General features: G+C 38.1%; 1 protein-coding gene across 1 annotated transcript; it reads right to left on the reverse strand.

The window, feature by feature from the left end:
- Positions 1–3,161: 3,161 nt before the first annotated feature.
- On the reverse strand, positions 3,162–19,490 carry LOC103149738 (zinc fingers and homeoboxes protein 1-like). Its single transcript, XM_007569046.2, has 8 exons — positions 19,147–19,490; positions 15,587–16,060; positions 13,385–14,002; positions 11,329–11,455; positions 8,089–9,354; positions 7,854–7,985; positions 7,204–7,637; positions 3,162–6,300 (listed from the first exon to the last, which is right to left on the reverse strand). Exons 2-7 carry the CDS (start codon positions 15,949–15,951, stop codon positions 7,212–7,214), a joined length of 2,934 nt encoding a protein of 977 aa, XP_007569108.1. The 5' UTR covers positions 15,952–16,060; positions 19,147–19,490; the 3' UTR covers positions 3,162–6,300; positions 7,204–7,211.
- Between the last annotated feature and the right edge of the window lie 437 nt (positions 19,491–19,927).

Consider the following 19,927-nt stretch of genomic DNA (forward strand, 5'->3'; position numbering starts at 1 on the left):
CAACAAGGCCCCAAAAAATGCTTCATGTCATCTTGTTCACAAATTCTTCTAAAGCCGGAGCTGAAACCAAAAAAAAAATACAGCCAAATCTAACTTTAGAGAAGCTGAAGAGTAACTGCAAGTGGAACTTCATCATGAAACAGAAGAGCAAATTGTCTGCACTGGTTAAACTGGTTTCTATGGTGCTTTTGGTTTCTATGGCACTTCACCAGATGAACTTGGCACAGACATTGAATACCTTGAATGGTTCAGAGAGGGTTGCAACAATACAAAGCCTGAAGGAATGAGGCAGATGCTGTTTACAGCTGAAGTGAAAATTTATGATTTAACAATACGGCTTCAGAAATTTTCATTTTTAGAAGGAGTGAAACATTCAAAAGCAGACATGCTCAAACAACAACAACTGAATTTAAAGCAGAGGAAAATGTGGAATCATTCATCATTATTCTCACCTTCGTCCTGGAAAAACCTGACCTGCAGGTGTTCCCAGCAGAATATCACACCGGTCCAAGATGAGCTGTGCTACATTATTTCAGTAGTTATAAACATATTGGCTTAAGTTAATAGAAAATAACACAAGGAGCTTAGAGGTACATAAGTAAATATGGAAGCTGTCATTCAAGGCACTTCACACTTTTATAATCCTTATTTTACTGACTGAACCAATTAAAGTGCTGCGTTGGTTTTACATGTTTGGCCGAGTTTGTAATGCTATTGGTGTATTCAAGTATGCAGTCCCGGTGCAGAGTTAGAAAATAAAGGTGTAATTCAGTACATTTGTGTGTTCTGTGCTTAAAAGAAAGAAACATTTTAACTTTATCTGATCAGTGCTGGGTAAATAAACCTCAGAGGTCAGTATTAGAAATAAAAAAATGTGAATTGGTGCATCCCTACTTAAAATTTTCATAAAAATTGTACAACTTGCATTCTTTTGCCTCTACTGCACAAAACCAAGACTGATCAAAGTTTGCAATGCTGTAAAGAGAAAAGCTGTCAGTTTCCATTTTTGAGTTTGTAAGAATTTTAATACGTTTTTTTTTCTTTTTTTAAATAATGTCTTAGCCAGAGTACAATGCGGAAATCAGCATGCCTCAGCTCCTGTCCTCACCTGACCCTCAGCTTACTGCACCAGGCTCTTCTCCGTCTTGGTGAGGAAAGCAGCGAGCTAAAGAGCTGCTGTTAATCTACATCAAAAGGGAGAGTGAAAGTAAAAGGATTAGTGGATGGTATTATTTTGGCAAAATTTCAGTTCCTTTTGTGTAAGAACACCTAAAATTTACGACTGCTGAAGAATTGCTATAGAATCAGAATTTATAACAATTCTCTGAATTCCTTAGCACACATTTTACTAAGCAGCGTTAAAGTATTTCAGACTGAATTAAGCAGTTAAATCTGAATCTTCTTCTGTACTCTGAGATTATATTAACCAGATTTTAAATGGTACCTTCAATTCTGCTTTCAGATCAAGACAGATACTGAAGCCTCTGTCTGGACTCATCATTTAAGGAGAGACAGGTGACCCGTCGGCTCCAAACTCGCCCCAATTTGAGCTGCTCTGGTTAAACTTTCAGGTAATGTACCACAAAATACACATCACCACAGAGCAACCCCTCCTCCCCCAACATTTACTTTAGTGTTTCTAAACTTTTCAGATGTTTTGTGATGCTGTAACAGCACATCTGTATCTGGTGTTATAGATTTACTTTTTACTTGGTATATCATTGAAAACTAGTCTTTCCAGTGGTTCACACCCTGGGTGGGTTTTGAGAAATTTTAGACTAAAAACACTTAAATTTGACTTTGATCTTTTAAAACATTTCTATTATTGTGAAGTATTCACTCCAAGCTGCTCCTGGTCTTAAGACAGCTAAGTGATGGATGTGTCCCATTCTGGGTGGTTGATGGTTTTTCTTCACTTACAGCACCAAGAATTATTTTGGAAGCACTTTGCTGCCATCTAGTGTTTAGTTACTCCTAATTATATGTGTTTAGATGGGATACTAAATATTTAAGCTTTAATTTATTGTCTATGCCATATTAAAATGAACTTCACCTGTGTTTGGCATGAAAACCACTAATATTTTTAGATTAACAAATGTAGTCAGTAAGGGTTTAACATTCATTTATAGGGTGACAATTTAAAGAATTTCACAAAGTTATTTGAAAGATTTTGTAAATTAATATAATTTTTTGGCTGAATCCGTGTATTGTAGGATATTTTTTAAGGTTTGGAGGCACTGGTAGTCTTCATTCAATAGTAATTAACAGGAAAAACAACAACAGGGCATCCGATTCTGGTCAGCTGCACCGAGCCGAGCATGTCCTCGCTATATGATGCGCCTGCTCTACCAAAACAGAAAAAAGAAAAAGTTGTCTTTAGAAATGTATGTCTAAATCATGGCTTTATGTCTTAATTGTGGCTTTCATTTTATGGTTGCCAAGTAACCACCAGGTGATAAAATACACTGATTTTTCTCTTACGCATTCTCATGATGAAAATGTATTTATTTTGTAACACCTTTTTGTTTTACATCATGATTTAACTAATTTAGAGGAATTCCTTAAAGATCCTCCTTAAAGATTTTTTTGTTTAAGAAAACAAAAAAATAGCCAAATGCAAAAAAATGCTTGAAAAGTTAAAACTATGCTTCCTTTTTTCTTTCAATGAGATTTATAAAGCTGTGAGGACATATTGTTCTTTTATAAATTGCAATCATTGTGAATTTGTAAGGACAGAAATAAGCCTGATTAGCAGCTCTATCTGTATGCCCAAATCGGCTGTGAGGCTCCCCTAAAATGATCATTTGCATATAAAAAGCTTTGTTGGCACCACAATTAAACAACAAGATGATAAAAAGAAAAAAAAAGTGATGAGAAACATGTTTTGTGTTTTATGGATTTTCCTTCTGCAATGGTAGGGAGGGACTAATTCATATTTTTAAAACCAATTAACCAGCAGAGACAAATAAATGGTCAAATAACAAATAGGAGTAACAAAAAAAAACAAAAAGTAAAAAAAATCAGGCTAAAGATCTCATCTCAACATGTAGCCAATTTTTTTAAACACGGTGGAAAGCAAACATGGAGGAACATAAAACCACTCACTGACATTCATTCAAAACTGGTTTGAAGCTCAGAAAATGAAACCCAAACAAATTCAATCAGGTTTTCACTTTTTATTTTCTCGCAGACAAGAAAAAGGTATTCATGAAAGTTCAGATATAATAAATAAATTAACTACTAAAAACTGTTGGCTACTAAAGCAATTGCAAAATAGCAGAAAATGCGTAAGTTTGCCAAATTACAGCGCTCACATGAGGATCCATGTTGCAGATGAAATGATTACAAACCAAACAGAGTCCACCAGAACTGATTTTCTTTGTGTGCATACCCTGACATGGTTCCGTAAAAACAAGAAGAAAGCAGAGAAAAGCAACATAAGATCTTTTTTCTTTATATTTCTTAAAGTCTTAAAAAGGTAAAAACGGAGCCAAGAGATTATTATTTATTATGCCTAAAATATTCTGTCATTTATTTGACACAACCTGAAAGTTTAGTTTACTAGTTCACCCGTATCTGAGTTGACAAAGACACTAAACTGTCCATTGTTTTGTTTTCTAAAGTTATTCACTTACTTTGGTGGCAAAGAAACGCCTTCTGAAAGACATCATTACTATGAACTCATTATCATGCATACAGTATCAAGTTAAAGAAAAACCGTTGTGTGAATGTTTCTAAATGTCACAATCTTACTGAGTTTGTAGCTTAACTGACTGAGGTAATGTTGCTTGTTTCCTGAAGAGCAAACTGTACTGTATTCTGAATGCGAAACAGAAATCAAACAATTTTTTTTTATTCAAAACATGATTATTTCGGTTCATTTAAGGATGCTACAAAACCGTTGAGGCAGTCAATATATTACATCAGGATTCTAACTGATTTATTTTTTTAATGCTTTTAGCATAATTTTCTTCAAGAAACGATCAACATGTTTTACAAATATTTAAAAAAAATTTCTCCTGGTTTTTCCAATAATTCATAGGTTTCTATAAGAAAATTGGCTAGAAAACGTAGGCAGAATTCATAAAAGCCAGTACAGATTTTTGTCAGTAAATAAAATTAAATTACAGTTTCTGAATTCACGAATAAGTTTATAAACTGAAGGTTGTCAAATTAGGCACTTTGTCCTTGAATGTGAATCAAGGAATGGTTCACTTTAGAGGGGTTCTGTTGAGAAATTATGTCCAATTAGTTGTTAATTTTCTAACTGATCCTTGTTTAATGAAACAGATTTGATTTCCAGCCAACAGCTTGTCAGAGTAGAGCCAAGACAAAAGTAGAATCTCCATGTTAAATATTGTAGTAACTTGTTAAATATACTTTAAACAAAACTAAAATACTGCAAATCAGGACGAAGCTATTTTCTTTATTTAAGATCCCTTGAAAGCAAGTTTCCAAAGGGAAAAAAGGAAGGTCACTGTTCCACAAAGTTGGCCTACAATGGTTGTTTTTTAAATGCAATTTTTATGTTAACATGCGTCTAATGCAACACTGGTTTTAAAGTTCCAAAAAGTCATTGTTTCAAAACTTTTCAGTCTTGAATCAAATCCCAAAAACATTTAATTTAGAATCTTTAACACATTTAACCAGCTAGGTCATGTAACTGCACAGTAACAATGACTGCATGTGACTGTATGTACTTTATTAAAAAATGCATTTTCACAACTTTTAGTGTTTGCAATAACAGTGATGGCACTTTATTTAATACGTATTAAAATTTATCCTATTCAACTTCGTAGTACCATGTCATACTTTTGTCCCTCATCTTGCTTAATTTGTAGTTTCGGAATAGTTTATATGATATAATTATTTACACAAAAAAGTTATAGTGTATTTAAAGTCACACCTTACTAAAATTAATTTGTGTCAAGTTAAGTGTAATTTTCTTAATTTGACTCGGTGATGTGACTCCAGTCTACAAAGACAATTCAGCAACACTTGTAACCACAAGCACATACTGTCACCAGACCCAAACATTATTACCCACAACAGTTGTAGTAGTGCTCAGATCTTTGTTCCTCTCCATGAAGCATCAAAATAAGTAAAGTTCTACCAAGTATTTCTATCTTACTGAATCCCGTCCACATCGTTGCTCCTAAGACATTTTTGTAATTGGTGTTGTTTCAGAGTGGCAGAATTTCACTATGCCTCATACTCAATCTGACAAAACGTTGACTGGAAAACTGCTTTTCATCCAAGTGTTATTTACTGATCATAACCTGTGAAGTAAACCCAATAAAATTCACCATTATCCCTTTATGAGCAACACATTGCAATGTTGTTTAAATTCTTAATCAGTCTGTTTTTATAGCTGTTGGGTTTTCAGAGTTGAGAATTTACTGCATTTCTAATGCTGAACACATTTTTGGTGCATGATTTTTCCTTTAAACACTTGGCTCTGCTGGGATTACGCCACGCCTCCTCTATTTGTTCCACAGAAATCTGATTTAACTGAAACTGAGTGGACCCCAATCTCAACCTGTATCATTTTTAAAACAGTATAATTGATCCAGTTATTACAAATATTGTTTTGTGACTATAAAATGATTTGGGGAAAAAATACAAAACGGTTAAAAACACTGATATTGAAAATCATTCCAGTGGTAATTTTTCTTAATTAAAAAAAAACAAACAAAAAAAAAACTTAACTCAATGGCACTAAATTGCATTTTTAATTCACAGAAAGCTCAAGTTTTAAAAACCGTTTTTTCTGTGAGGCAAAGAAAGTGTCTGATGGATTTGAGCAGAGAAAGTTTCCTTGAGAAAAATGTTCTTCCATGATTCACAAAAAGAGACAAACCATGCAAGGTCTCACATTAGTAGAAATGTTTTGAATGATTTTTCTTTCTTTATACAAAGTTTCTTTTATAAGAAAAAAGGACCTAAAGGTCCAAAATAAAGTCTCATTCCTTATAAGAGGGCAGCAAAGGAACTTGCGTACATATTGTTTGGTGAAAGGCTTTGCTTTGTGCATCCACTTGGTCCTCACTGTCCATCACCCAGAAGAAACTAAATCCACACAGGCTGTGTCCTGCATCGCCTCCGATTCAGTGATTTTCAGCTGCATTATTACCCCAACTTAATTTCAAGGCACAAACCTCAATCATGTCGCATTGTTTGACGTGGCATGATCCGCCTGAGCTTTCTGCGGCCGTCTGCAGGTCCTGACTCGCCAGCTGAGAAACACTAATATGCGTCATCTTGTGTGTTGGCTCCAAAGTGGGGGCAGCAATGCTGAATCTGGAGAAGGAATATGAACAATAACTTTAGAAATGTACAATAATGTAAACTGTGAAGTTTCTACAACAGGTTATAAAGTTTAAGAGCTACACCTTTATCGTTTCTGTCATTGTATATCTAAAGTAAGCGGCATGGAATAATAAATGTGACGCACTTCTGGTCAGAAATGTACCTGCAGTTATGGGCATGAACGTCATTCATTTTAATCTTTTAATTATGATTTAAACATTAATTACTTCTATAACAAATAACTAAGCTTTGAAGTTTAAATTTTCTCAAATGCAAAAATTATTGAAAAAGAATTCATGCACTGTCATTCTCTTAAAACTTCCAATTACTAAACGTCCGGCATTCTGGATGATGAAATTGAACCACTCTTCTTGCCAGCACTTGTGGTCTAGCTTGATTGCCTGACTTGTAAGTGTGGTTCAAGAAGGACTGAAAATATATTGTAAGCTTACAAAAACTTGCCAATACTTTTATATTTAGAAGCATTGTACAGTTTAAGATCAAACTGCACAATGACTGATGTAAATCACATTATGGTGACACAACAAACAGAACAGTAAAACTCCCTAACCTCCAAGAAGAAATATTTTGCAGACAGTTTCTGTCAACAAATGAGGCAGAACTCTGTTGTAAGAATGACTCAGCACAAACTTCAAACTATTAAACTTAATCTAGACTTTACAGTCTTTTCTCTCATGTGTGCACCCAATTCTTATTTTTTAAAATGACAGGAGTTGTATAATCACTCCATCCTGGGGGGAAAAACCTGTCCAAACAAATCATTCTGAGCGCCGATAATGAGTGGGTGTGAGTAAATGTCTAAAAATAACCCAACCTGCTTTTACAGGTTGGTGTTTCTGCAAAGCACAAGAACCAAAAAAGAAACAAGCCCACCTGCTGGCTCATGTCTGCTCCTCAGTCTGAGGCTGTGAATGGCTGACACTTTCAGATTCCTCCTCAACAGCGTCATCCTCCTCCTGCTCCTCCTCTTCCTCTTCCTGATTGAGGTCCTCCTCCTTTTCTTCCCTTATGCACTCATCATTTGATGCCACCTCTCCTTGTTCTTTTGCCTCCATTTCTCCTTCACTGTCTCTACACTCAGCTGTCGCCGCCTCGTCCTCTTCTTCCTCCTCCTCGCCATCCTCCTCCGCCTCCTCGTCGCTGAACGGCTCCTTTCCCTCCTCCACCTTCCTGGTGGTTTCGGAGAACCAGTCTCTCACCTGCTCGTAGCTCATTTTGGATTTTGTCACCAGATCATCCAGGTCTCTTTCGTTCAGAGCTCTGTGCTTGAGGTAGTAATCCTTAAGAAACTCCTTTCCAGACTTCACCTGGAGAAGAAGCACAAAGAGAGAAGTTACAGATGGAGATGTTTATCCATCTGTAACTCCAGATGGATTGTACTGTCTCCAGTGACAGTACAATTAATCTCCACGTAAAATCTTAAATTTACACATTATAATAAAATCAGAGCTGCTATCATTTTGTGCTACAAAATGTGATCATCATAATAGAAGGTTGACTTAATCCAAAGTTTATGCACAGACCTTGATGACTCCTACGCCACCTTGTGGAGAACGCTTGCAGGGGTACGGCCGGCGTGTCCTCCTGGACCAACCACGAAACCGCTTCCTGGACTTTTTCTGGCCTTTTCCTGCACCATTCAATGCCTCGTCCACCTTAACGCCACAAAACAGCAAATAAGACTTCAGGTGCCTGAACAAACTGCCAATATTGTAAAGCTGGTATCCTAGTTGCATGCAATTAGGACAGTTTGTGCACCTTGCCACTCTGGTACAGGTAGTACCACTTCAGGTTGCTGTTTTTGCAGGCGTAGCGCGTGTCTCCAAACCAGTTGACGATGTAGGTCCGCGGCAGGCCAGTCTTCGTCGCCATCTGATCGTACTCCTCAGAAGTTGGCCACTGTGAGTGAACAAAGGCTTTCTTCAAAATATGGAGCTGCGCTGGGGTCTTCTTCAGGATTTTCCTCCCAACATGGCCGGTGGTCTGTGCCTCCTGAGATCCTACAGGCGTCATGGATTTCACCTTTTCCTCGATCTCAGTATCGCTGTCTTTTAACAGCGCCGCTAAAGGTGTTTTCCGTCGTTCCGTGAACCAGGCGTCCACCTCCCGTCTCGTCAGCTTGGTTTCCGCACGCAGCCGGCTCAGCTCCTCGTCTGAAGGCATGTCTGATTTCTGGAAGCTGGCCTCCAGGATGTGCAGCTGCTCTGTAGTTTTTTCCTTGAACCTCTGTGGCGTAAAGTCGGGAAAGGCGTGGCGGAATTTGACGCGGGGTTCGCCGGTTGACCCGGAAGAACCGGGAGCGTTGGCATTGGTGGGCGAAGAGTCACTGGCATCATCACTAGAGTCTATAACGATGGTGGTGGGAGTCGCGGTGGTGGTTGTGGGTGTGCTGATTGCGGCGGTGGTGAAGTCTGACAGTGTGTCGCCGCTGATGTTTTCAGTAAAGCTGCTGCTCCTCCCTGCTCTGCCTGCTCCTGAGAATGCTGCCCTGCTGGATGAAGTTTCACTCAGCAGCAAGCTGTGGTGATCCCTTGAGTTCCTCTGGTTGTAACGTGTGTCACTGAACCACTTCTTTATTGCCCTTTTGGAGAGTTTGGTGACCTCCATGAGCCTCGAAATCTCCTCCTCCGTGGCAAACTGCCTCCTGCTGTAGCTTGCCTTCAGCTCTGCCAGCTGTTCTTTGGACTTCTTCGGTTTGGTAGCTGTTGCATCCAAACTGAGAGACGTGCTGGCAGACGAAGCTGAAACCTCTGCGTTGGATTCAGGGGCTGAAGCTTCGGCTGCTTTGGGCTGGTTTCCAGGCATCCCGGCGACAGTCAAAGTGATGGGAGACGCTACGGGGACAGTACTCCCGCTGCCAGCCACCTGAGTGAGGACAAGACCTGGCTGTCCAACAATCTGACAGGTCTGAAAGATGGACTGCAGTCCGTTTGTAGCTGTGCCGATGTTGGCGGGGATGACGGTGATGGTCTGGGGAACGGTCTGAACTGTGCCGTTAAACTTCTTTCTCCTTGCCTCCTCCACCTGCAGAGAAGAGGGGATATAAAAAGATTCTTTTATTTCATGGATATTGTTTTTAGCCACTCAGGCCTCCAGGCAACAGAAGCTTTTTCTTGCTTTCCATCATGCCAAATTTACTAAGAGTGAAGTTGATCCGTTAGCAGACTGAGATACACAAGTGGTTGCTAGATTTAAACAATTTCACCTCTTGACACAAAATGCCTTTCAAAATCAATACCAGCCCTTCAATTCCTTTAACTTTTTAGAAGTCCCTTTAGTATTTCTACCAGCTTTGCAGACCAGGAAACTAAGAGTTCTTCCTCACCAGGACAGTCTGGAGTGGTGAGTGCAAGTTGTGGTTTTTCTCTTGAAGAAAACACAACTTAAAAAAAACTCTAAAAAAGATTTTGAGATAGAATGATGTGATTTTTCTGTCATATTGACATAGATGTATTTCGCAAAACAGCATCGGAAACACTATTAACGCATCATACGAGTCACATGATCAATGCCAGATGTTACTACTGGTGAAAAAGACGGGTAGAAGTAGGAGAATGATGGTTTGTTATGTTTATTCTGGACAAAGCTACAAATTAAAACTGCTATCAACAGCATGTGAAAAGCTCACCCCTTACCATTTGACTTAACATCAATATAGTGTATAACTGAATTGGCGATTATAATTTTTTACAGTTTTACAAGCAAAGTGTACATTTTTTGTACAATTTTGGCTTAATTATCTCAATATCTTGTTTTTCCACTATTGGTATATTTTGGAGTCTGTGGACTTTAGTTATCAATTATTTTATGATTATTTCAATAATTGATTCATCGTGATGCATCTGATTATTTGTTTCAGCTGTACAAGAGGCGAATGGAATAATAGGGAAAAAGTCTGCAAAGAGAGAGAGGCTGCTTGGTTCGCAGGACTGATCTGCTGCATTTAAACTACAGCAGCTCCACATCAGATTGGACAGAGGATATCTAAACATCAGCTTTAAGTCTGGGTTTGAACTTTGCCTGGGCCACTCCACCACATGACCATGCGTTGATCTCCTCCATTGTAGCTTTGACTGTATTATCATTGTTGTTGGAAGTTAAATTTTGACCCCAGGGTCGAGTCTTTTTGCAGCTTTCAACAGATATTGGCCGAATCCCCTACTAGGCTTGTGGCCCTCTGCAAACAAGACATCTTGTGGCTTTCTTCCCGGCACTCTTACGTAAACGCCACATTAATGAAATGCAGGACGGCAGGAATGCTGCACTGAGGTCCAACAGAACCAGCAATGTGGTTCTTCCACAGTCTGTATTTACGCAGATGTCATTGAACACTTTGACCAGGGTGGTGTCAGTACTGAGAGTCTGAGAACCGGTGATAATAAAATATTTGGAATAAACTGATGTCTTTCCAAATATTTCAATAAAGCATTGTAGAGATGAAAACAAAAAGGTGCATTAAGAAGTATCTTTCCCGCTAAACTAAATTAAACAAGGTTAATGTACTTTCTCACTTTTAAACACAGAGAACTATTTTGACACACACTAAATCCAAACAGCCAAAATTCCCACAGCAAACTATACAAATAATCTGTCGTAGCTCTAAATTACCCAACAGCCACAACAAATTACAGCAACTGGAAGGAGATGAGATAAAAAGCAATAAAACGCAAGCACCGCATAAATGAGGTCATGTAATCAATAAAATCATCACTGCTTTCCAGCAAATCAACAGAAATTACTTTGAAAAACTCCTCCGGGTCTGCCAGGCAGCTTGCTCCAAAGTGCTGAGAGTTAATCAAACACATTCTGTTTCCTTTGCACTTACAATAAAATCCACACTTGCCTCTACATCATCAGGCCATAATGTTGAACTACGTTTTTGACAGCGCTATAGATCATTTTAAAATTAAAGCAGTTTGTTTGTGTTGTCATATTAGCAACACAGTAACATGTAAAACTGCAGCAGGAAATGCGGATTTCCGGTGCATTAGCACTGACCTCCTCTGGTGTCCAGCTGACTCCATGTTTGAGCCTTTGGGCAGAAAACCAGACTTTGATCTGCTCCTCGCTGAACTTTGTCTGTGCCGACAAGCCGATGATCTCTGACACCGAAGGATATGGAAACCTGTGATATAAACAAAGTAATAAAAAAAAAAATATAACAATTTTTCTCATGTATTTGGGAAGATATAGAAAAGAATTGACAGTGTTTTCCTTTTGCCACACTGAATTTCTATTACTATTGACAAAAAGATGAGATGAAAACATTTAATCCTTTAATAACACTAGATGTAGTTTATTTTCATACAACAGGTTCACTTTCCAATAACGCAGGAACAATGGAGGTTGTATAAGAAGTTTATTACAGTTGTGGAGAAAAAAAGTTTTAAAACTGACAGTAATTAAGATTTTCACAAACTTTACAGTTAAAATTTTATTGTGGCAGGTCTCATGGAATCTATGGTGCTATAAAAATTGTTAGATTAAATGCAATTACTAAATGTCAATGAAAGTTAGTGAAGCAGGCCTCAGGCTGCTATAAACATGCCAGGAGAACAGAAGGTGATGCTCCCATGAGTTTTGTGTCAGGCCAACAGTGAAGCAACCCAAGACCATTCACATGTGAGGTTGCCTCTTGTCTAAGGGAGTGGACTCACTCACACTTTTCCATAAAAACACTGCCGTAGAAAAAATGGGATCAAAATGTCCCCAACAGCAACCAGGGGAAAATGGGTAAGGAGCAGAACATTTTCCAGGGCGAAGGAAGTCAAAAGGAAAAGTAACTAAAGCTGCACAATATATCAAATCACAAATGTCTTTACAATATGTGCTGAAAAATCAGCCTGAATTCATTATTTTATAGATGCTAAAACTTCTATAGATGAAACTTTGCTTTCCTACAATACATTTAAGTACTTGGAGAGATTTTTACTGTCTCTTTTCTCCACAACTGATGATAACTCTCTAATACTCAGGGGGGAAAAACTGTGATGATGGAAAAGACAGTCAGTAGAGACAAGAATGCAGGATAAACCTGGTCAATATTATCACCAGAATATTTAACAATAACACTACAATTTCATGTTTTCCCAATATCAACAACCTGAGTCATAACCAGGTAGATCCCAGAACAGAACAGATGTTTTCCAGGACACTACAATGAATCTCTGGTCAATCATCAAACAGTGAGAAAGCAGATAAAATGCAACAACCTGAAAGCATTGATGAAGAAAACATTTATCAATATGCCAGGATCAAACAAGTGGACAGTGATCTAGGCTTAAAGCACTTAATAAAAGCTTTGACATCTTATGAAATACTTATGATAAAACAAACATCAGACAGTAACTGAAGCAGGAAAGTTTGTGAAAAGCAAAATTTATCAGTTTGAAAGAATATTGCATGACGACTCAGTTTGAAACTCTGAATTTAATTTTTTTTAAGAACAGAAAGTAAACCACTAACCCATGCACTGTTTATAACAGATATTTTTTTTCATGGGTTTCTATTTTTGACCAATGTGACACAGTAGCTGCTTGTCCATTGGCCGTACGATTATACAACCTGGAATTGAGAAAATAAATATGCTAAATGGAAACACGACAATGACAAAAAAATTGTGCTTTTCTTTTTTCAATAAAGCTTTTGTGTAACAATGAGGTAGTTTTTCAGCCATATTGAAACTGGTGTGTTTCGCAAAACTGCAGTGGAAACACATTTTTTCACATCACACGAGTCACACCAACAACCAGGTGTTTTTACATTTTCACTTTTAGAAGAAGACGACGGGAAGTAGTAGGACGATTATGGCACGGCATATTTTTTAACGACTTACTGTGTGAACAAACTTATGAGTGATTTTAATTGCATCTTATTTAATTGAATCATTACTATTGCAAAATTCTGCTTTTTTTTGACGTCAGCAGAATATTTACAATGTTTTGCACACATTTGTAATGGAAACGCAGCTAGTGTCATGTCAAAATCCAGAACTCTTAATTTTGGGAAAACAGCATTTAGTGAAAAAAATGAAGTAAGCATGAGGAGGATTTACCTGTTGTAAGCGCTGACCAGCAGGACGTTGTTGTCCATGGCGGTGTTGTAGGTGGGGATGCTGCTGATGGGGATCAGGAGCTGGGTCTGGGTGCTCTGCTGGTTCTGCAGGGCGGACAGAACCTGGGCCAAAGTCCCCGGGGGCAGAACAGAACTGCCTCCTGCAGAGCCCCCTTTAATCTGCAGCATGTTGGGGCTGTTAACCATGATGCTCTGGGGGATGGTCTGGACCTGCACCGGCGTGGAGACGGGGATGAGACGCGGGGCGGACGCAGCAGAAGTCGGAGCTGGGGACAGAGTGGGCGGCTCCTGGCTGTCGTCGTATTCGTCGTCGCTCTCTACTTTTATGACGTCGTCAACGGCCAGCTTATGAGCCGTGGCGAACTTTTTAGGCTCCAGTCTGCTTTTGATTCTCATGATGGGAGTTTTGCTGAGAGGGATGGCTTTGCGGGACATTTCTTCCGCCTCGTCCTCCTCCACTTTGACAAAGCTGCCGTCGAAGGTGAGATCGTTGACAGTCTGCTGGAAGATAGTCTCGTTGTTTCGCTTCACCATCGTCCGCGTGAAGTTGTCCTCGCCTGGGTGCAGTCGAGCATTGTGGGCCTGAAGTGTGTCGTAGCTAAACACAGAGGAGCATTGATACATAACAGGAACATAACATCCAACTTCAGTCCAGTTTTGTATATTTATAATTGCCTTGAAACTATGGCAAAGACACCACTTCCCAAAGACATTCAGTACCTTGAAAAAGTATTAATACCCTTTTTTTTATATTTTTTACTAGGATGTTATGTGATAGAGCACCAGTAATTAGTGCATAAAGATGCAGGAAAAAAAAAAAAAAAAAAAAAAAAAGTTTCTAAAGTTCCAAATAAAAATCAGAAAAGTGTGGTGTGCGTTTGACTTAAGCAATCTTTAGTCCGGTACCTCTAAATAAATTCAACCATTTACCCTTATGTGTTATAAATGGTACAGTCAAAGTACACACAAATCAGATTGAGTAACTCTGGAAAGACTTGGTTTTTGAAGGACAAATTGTCTGTCTCTGGATATGCGCAGCTGATGGAGACAAACTTTACAAGACTTGGTGTTGTAATTCCAAAGTATTTTCTCCGTGCATATTTTTTCTCTTTCAAATGTCAAACATTTCCAGAATTTCCAGCTGTTTTTGTATGTTTTATAACCTGCCTATGTGAATACACATTATTAACCTTATTAGTAGGATTTTGTTGTGTGAATGTTCCACAAATAAACAAGCCATGTAAAATTTGCTTCTGATCTGGTTTTGTGGCATTTTTACTGACCGAGATCATTTCAAAACCTCTAACTTTTGGAGCTGACAAGTAAAGAAGGGAGTATCCTACAATTACTCAAAGTTTTATAACTATATTGCTAATTCCTAAAAATAAAAATAAAAAAAATAGCAGTTTTAATCCTTGGGTGAAATTTAAGATTCAGTTTAAAAACCACAAGTCCATCTTAACATTCTATGTCTAAAGACATACTAGGTGGAAAAACAGCATTTATTCACTTAGAGTCAGACCAGGGGTCACCAACTCCAGTCCTCGAGGGCTACCATCGAGGTACGAGACGCATCTAACTTTTAGATGCGTCTCTGCTCAAACACACCTGGATCAAATAAGCTGCTCGTTTCCAGCCTATTGCAGAGAGGAATGAATGCTGGTGAGGGAATTCGGATATTTTGGAGCAGAGGTGAATCTAAAAGTTGCAGGATGGTAGCCCTTGAGGACTGGAGTTGGTGACCCCTGACTTAGACTTTGTCATATACGAAAAGAAGGGGGGTCTGGAAAAAAAAGCATTTTTCCCTGTTCAATTTGCTTTTTTTCATCCTAAGAGAGACCTGGAAGATGATACAAGCAAATTCCAAACGGTTTCAGACTTTTAAACTCTGCATCATATTGAATGCATAATTATAGCAAATGCAATCCAAACTTTTCAGACGTTTAGTTGTAATTAAAAAAAAAAAAACATACATCATTGTTATGTGACTTTGTGTTTATCTACCACATAAAATCTTCTCATAGAAATTTGTGGATACTCTTGCAAGGCACTCGACATGAGAAAACTGTTGACTACAGCCCAATAAGACTTCATATTTATGAAGAAGCACAATGTCTAAAAATGTACGAGGCCTGAAACTAGTGTCCAATACTGGCACAAACACCCAGAGTGATCATTTTACCTTTTGGTGTGGTAGTCACACTCCACACACACGTAGGAGGCATTAATGATGACATCGGGGTGCTCCGTGTCCACATGCATGGTGAACAGGTTCAGCTCTGAAGTCTGGAAGCTGCAGTATTTGCACTCGTATCCCCCTTCAGCCGTGTTCAATTCCAAGTACGGGTCTGACCCGACATCCTGCCCGACATCAGCGTCCTCAGCTTGATCCTCCGACAGAGCAGGAACCTCGGAATAAACTGCAGCCACTTCGTTGCTATCCTCAGGGTCTGTGATGTCCATAACGTCCTCCACCTCCTGATCTGAGTCTATGGCTTCCTGAGGAGGAACCATGCAGGGAATGGTTGATTTTCTCCTGCTCGCCATCCTTGGTTGTGGTCAGCTTAGCAGAGTACAGAAGATGGTGTGAGCTGTTCTGTTAGGGTTCCATATGTAAGGATGCTGGCAGTTGAAATTTATCAGTTATTTTTGACTCCTGTGGGAAAAGAAAGCACATTATGTTGCAATGTTGCAATCCGAAGTCATTTTAAATCTGTAAATAGCAGTGCAGTTTACAGGGTTTTCTGACATTTAGCAGCTCTACTGTTGTCACGATAACAGGAATAATTTTGTACTGTACACTAAACAGTTTCAGGTTTTATTATTGGTGATCAGTCACTTCTGATTGAAAACTAAAAAAATCAAATTCTTCATCCGAACTGAGATCAAAACACACGCCATGTTGGGCTAACAAGAAAACTCTTCGGTGTGTAAGTTGTTACTGAGTTACAAAGACTTAGCTATTTGAAGCAAAATGACAAGTTTAAAAATAAATGAAGGATTTATGGACAATATTAAAAGAAAATTGTAGTTTCTAAATAGGGGTGCACCGATTGCAGTTTTCTGGCTGATCGCTGATTACCGATCTTTTAAAAAGCCTAACGTACAGATTCCGATTTTGGTCGATACCATTTTTTTTGTCTGAAATGTTGCTCAATATATCAAGAAAGTTGCTGGACTGGGAACAATGGGGTGACTATTGTTAACTCTAAGTATGCAGACATGACTTGGTCAGCCAGTTCGTCAGTCAAACTCTCACGGGAGAAAAAAGCACAGTGGTTGATTTTTAGACCTTTGCCAAGTTTGATAACATCGGTGGATAAGACTGGCTTCACATGTAAAAATCAGTCGATCATTTATTTCCCAAAATTAAGGAAATCTGCACCGATAAATCGGTGCACTCCTATTTTTAAACCTTCTTTGTGGTTCTACCAGATGTAAGTCTTTCAGTAGATAACAGGAAGGTTGAGAATGAAATAGAGTACTGGATTTGGAAATGTTGAAAGACTTTTAGAAATTTTAGTATTACAGTGAAGCTCTACATTCTCTGGAGAACACACTAAAATGGTTTTTAAGTAATGTTAGCTAGTTGCACTAATTGGTATTAGATTATGCTAAAAGACAGTTTCAAATATCTAGTTCTCACTGAGTAATGATATTCAGATAAAATTGGTACTATTAGCAGATTAAAACTTTACAAAACTGGCCACAAATTTAAGATGAGTACATCTCTAGTTTCTCTTTGGATGCTGGCTGCTTTTCCATTCATACGTTATAGAACCAGACTACTGACGCACATATACTATATACTTTTTTAAAGTCCTGGAAAGTTGAGGTTGTGTTGTGTAATAGGGCTGAAAGAATCGGGAAAATATCCAACTGCAATGAGACGAGGACAACATTGATCATGATTGATGACTGTTTTCTTCTTCACCATTACACAATATTTCCACCAGCCTCCCTCTGCGTTAGTTTCTCAGCCACTAAAAATAAACATCTAATGTGAGAATTAAGGGGAATTAGAGTCTATCCAATATGCAGAGTGTAAATGTGTAACACTTGAAATATTTAAAACATCAGTAGTCCTTCGGGACTGTAACATTACATAGACTGTTATAACAATGACAGTCTATGTCATTATTGTATAATAAATGGATGAAATCAGAAAACATAAAATAAACTGGGCCAGTTTTGATATGCAGATTAGGTGAAATGATTTAATTGGCAGGTAAATGTTGAATATTTTTGACTGAATTTCTGTCTGTTGCAGTAGTAATTCATCACATTAATATAAACACAATATGATTTTTGAAAACATAATGACTGTCTTAAAGTGGTCTGACAGCACACAGTTTGGTGTTAAAGTATGAAGCTAATAGTTAGCAATTATGTACTTCCTTAAACTAATTAATTAAACTGGGCAGAAACTAATTACATTTACTTGAGTAACTTTTTGGGAAACATTATGATACATCACTACTCATACTTGACTAAAATTTCTAGTTACTCTACCCACTGGGAGTAAGCTTGCTGAATGAAGAACAAACATGTTTCAACCAAAATTGCATGAGACACAGAAACATGCCTACAGTTTATGCTAAAGTGAGACCTCTTGTTTGCTCACAAGCTGTGTGAGCAAACAGGAGGTCTCACTGACATGATAATGACATGACAGTGTCATAAACATGACACAACCGCTGTCATGAACATGAAAGAGTCTTCATGAATGTTTGACTATTGTCATGAAGTGCCATTTGGTAAATAATACTTTTAATGCAAAGTTGACTCCTTTAATGGACTTTTAATGTAAGTTTCAGTGCAACATTGCATAAAAATGTCATTATTTATCAATTAATGCTAAGTTGACATTGTTAATGCACTTTTAATGCAACTTTGCATTAAAAGTGTAATTATTTACCAAGTGACACATCATGACAATAGTCATAAACGTTCATGAAGACTTATTCATGTTCATGACAGATGTTATAACATGTTTACGACAGTGTCATGTCAGTCGTATGCAGACCGCTTCAAATAAAGTGTTACCTTCTAATGTTATTTACTATCTGCTGAGCCTCTTGGGACTTTTTAAATCAAAAATAAACTGTAAACAATACAGTCGCTGAAAATACCTTACCCTGTTCTAATATGGGTAAGAACAGGGTAAGCAAATACGTACATTTCCTACTGTACGTATTTGCTTCATTAACCAAAACATTACAAATATTTGATTTTGTTTTGTAATTAAATGTACTATTTTTGTCATATAAATACCAAAATTTGCACGTAATTATCGTTTTCTGATCACATCACTTTTCTTATTATATTAGGTGTTCTTATCATAAAAGAATAACTCTTCTGTGAAGTACTTTTTTAACTCTCAAGTAATTTCTTTGATGGTCACGTTTAACTTTTGCTGAAGTACAAATATGTTGGAGTAGTGCCACTCTTACTTGAGTAGAGTTGTAGGGTACGCTGCCCACCTTTGACTAAATGTATTGCATTTAGTAACGACCATGCAGTCATAGTAACCGACACACTCAGCTCTAATGTCCCGTGTCTCCACAGCTAGCTTTCTGCCTGAAACACCCAGAGGAACGACAACATCCTCCTTGCTAACGTTAGCTATCCCCCCTGACTGTGACAATGAGCCCAGTTCACATGAGTGGCAGTGGGTAATAGCCACCACTAACACCCACCTGTCAGCTGCATAAGTTTACCTGCCCTGTCGGTTTCGCTTACCTGCATGTTGGAACAAACAGTTAGCTGACTAGCGGTTGTAGCTGTGTAGCATCTCTGTTTAGCCCTGTTGATACGCAGTCTTCCGCCTTTTACCCAAATTCACCATGGATCCCATCTGCTTCAGCCCGTCACAGAGCCGCTCTAACATCCGGGCTTGAGCTCACCACCGCCCATTATCTGCGGGTTTTAATGGCGCCGCTTTACAACGCATTGTTTGCTCTGTTTTTCTGCTTCTGGGGAGGACATTTTCATAAAAAAAGCACCGCTAGTTTACCGAATCCGAACAATTTTTTTGTACTGCTGCTGGAGGCTAGCAAGAACTGACAACTGCATCCGGTTGGAGGACGTCACAATAAAAGTCATACTAAAGGTCACTAAGGTAAAACAGGCAAATTTCTCCTTCAAAACGATGTACCTGCTAGGAGTAATAAGTACTTTAATTTTCTTTTTACAAAATATGACATTTTTACAATGTAATGCAAAATTTCAGTTTTTATCAAAACATGTCTAGTCATGTTTCTCAGTCTTTCAGTACTTGCTTGATGACTAATGTTTACATATATATTTTTTTAAAATGCACATTGTTAATTTTTTTTTATTTTGCCAGAAATATCATTCGATATATTATCAAATAGTTTGGTAATTTATATGTGAATGCTTAATATAAATAGATTAAAAAACAAAGTGCAGATTATAAAACTAAATATTTTTATGTGTTACTTATTCCAAGATCCAAGATATTCCTCTGGTTTTTAAGCTATTCCATGCTCCAATAAAAAAA

The sequence above is a fragment of the Poecilia formosa genome, unplaced genomic scaffold, assembly GCF_000485575.1.
Source record: "Poecilia formosa unplaced genomic scaffold, Poecilia_formosa-5.1.2 Scaffold235, whole genome shotgun sequence".
Lineage (NCBI taxonomy): Eukaryota > Metazoa > Chordata > Actinopteri > Cyprinodontiformes > Poeciliidae > Poecilia > Poecilia formosa.

Bases quoted from the DNA above. Each gene is read 5' to 3' on its own strand.
- LOC103149738 (XM_007569046.2), bottom strand. From the start codon at position 15,951: ATGGCGAGCAGGAGAAAATCAACCATTCCCTGCATGGTTCCTCCTCAG. The intron at 7,986-8,088 runs GTGCACAAACTG...TGTGGCGTTAAG, and splicing joins ACCTGTACCAGAGTGGCAAG to GTGGACGAGGCATTGAATGG. The intron at 7,638-7,853 runs GTCTGTGCATAA...CTTCTTCTCCAG, and splicing joins GTGGCGTAGGAGTCATCAAG to GTGAAGTCTGGAAAGGAGTT.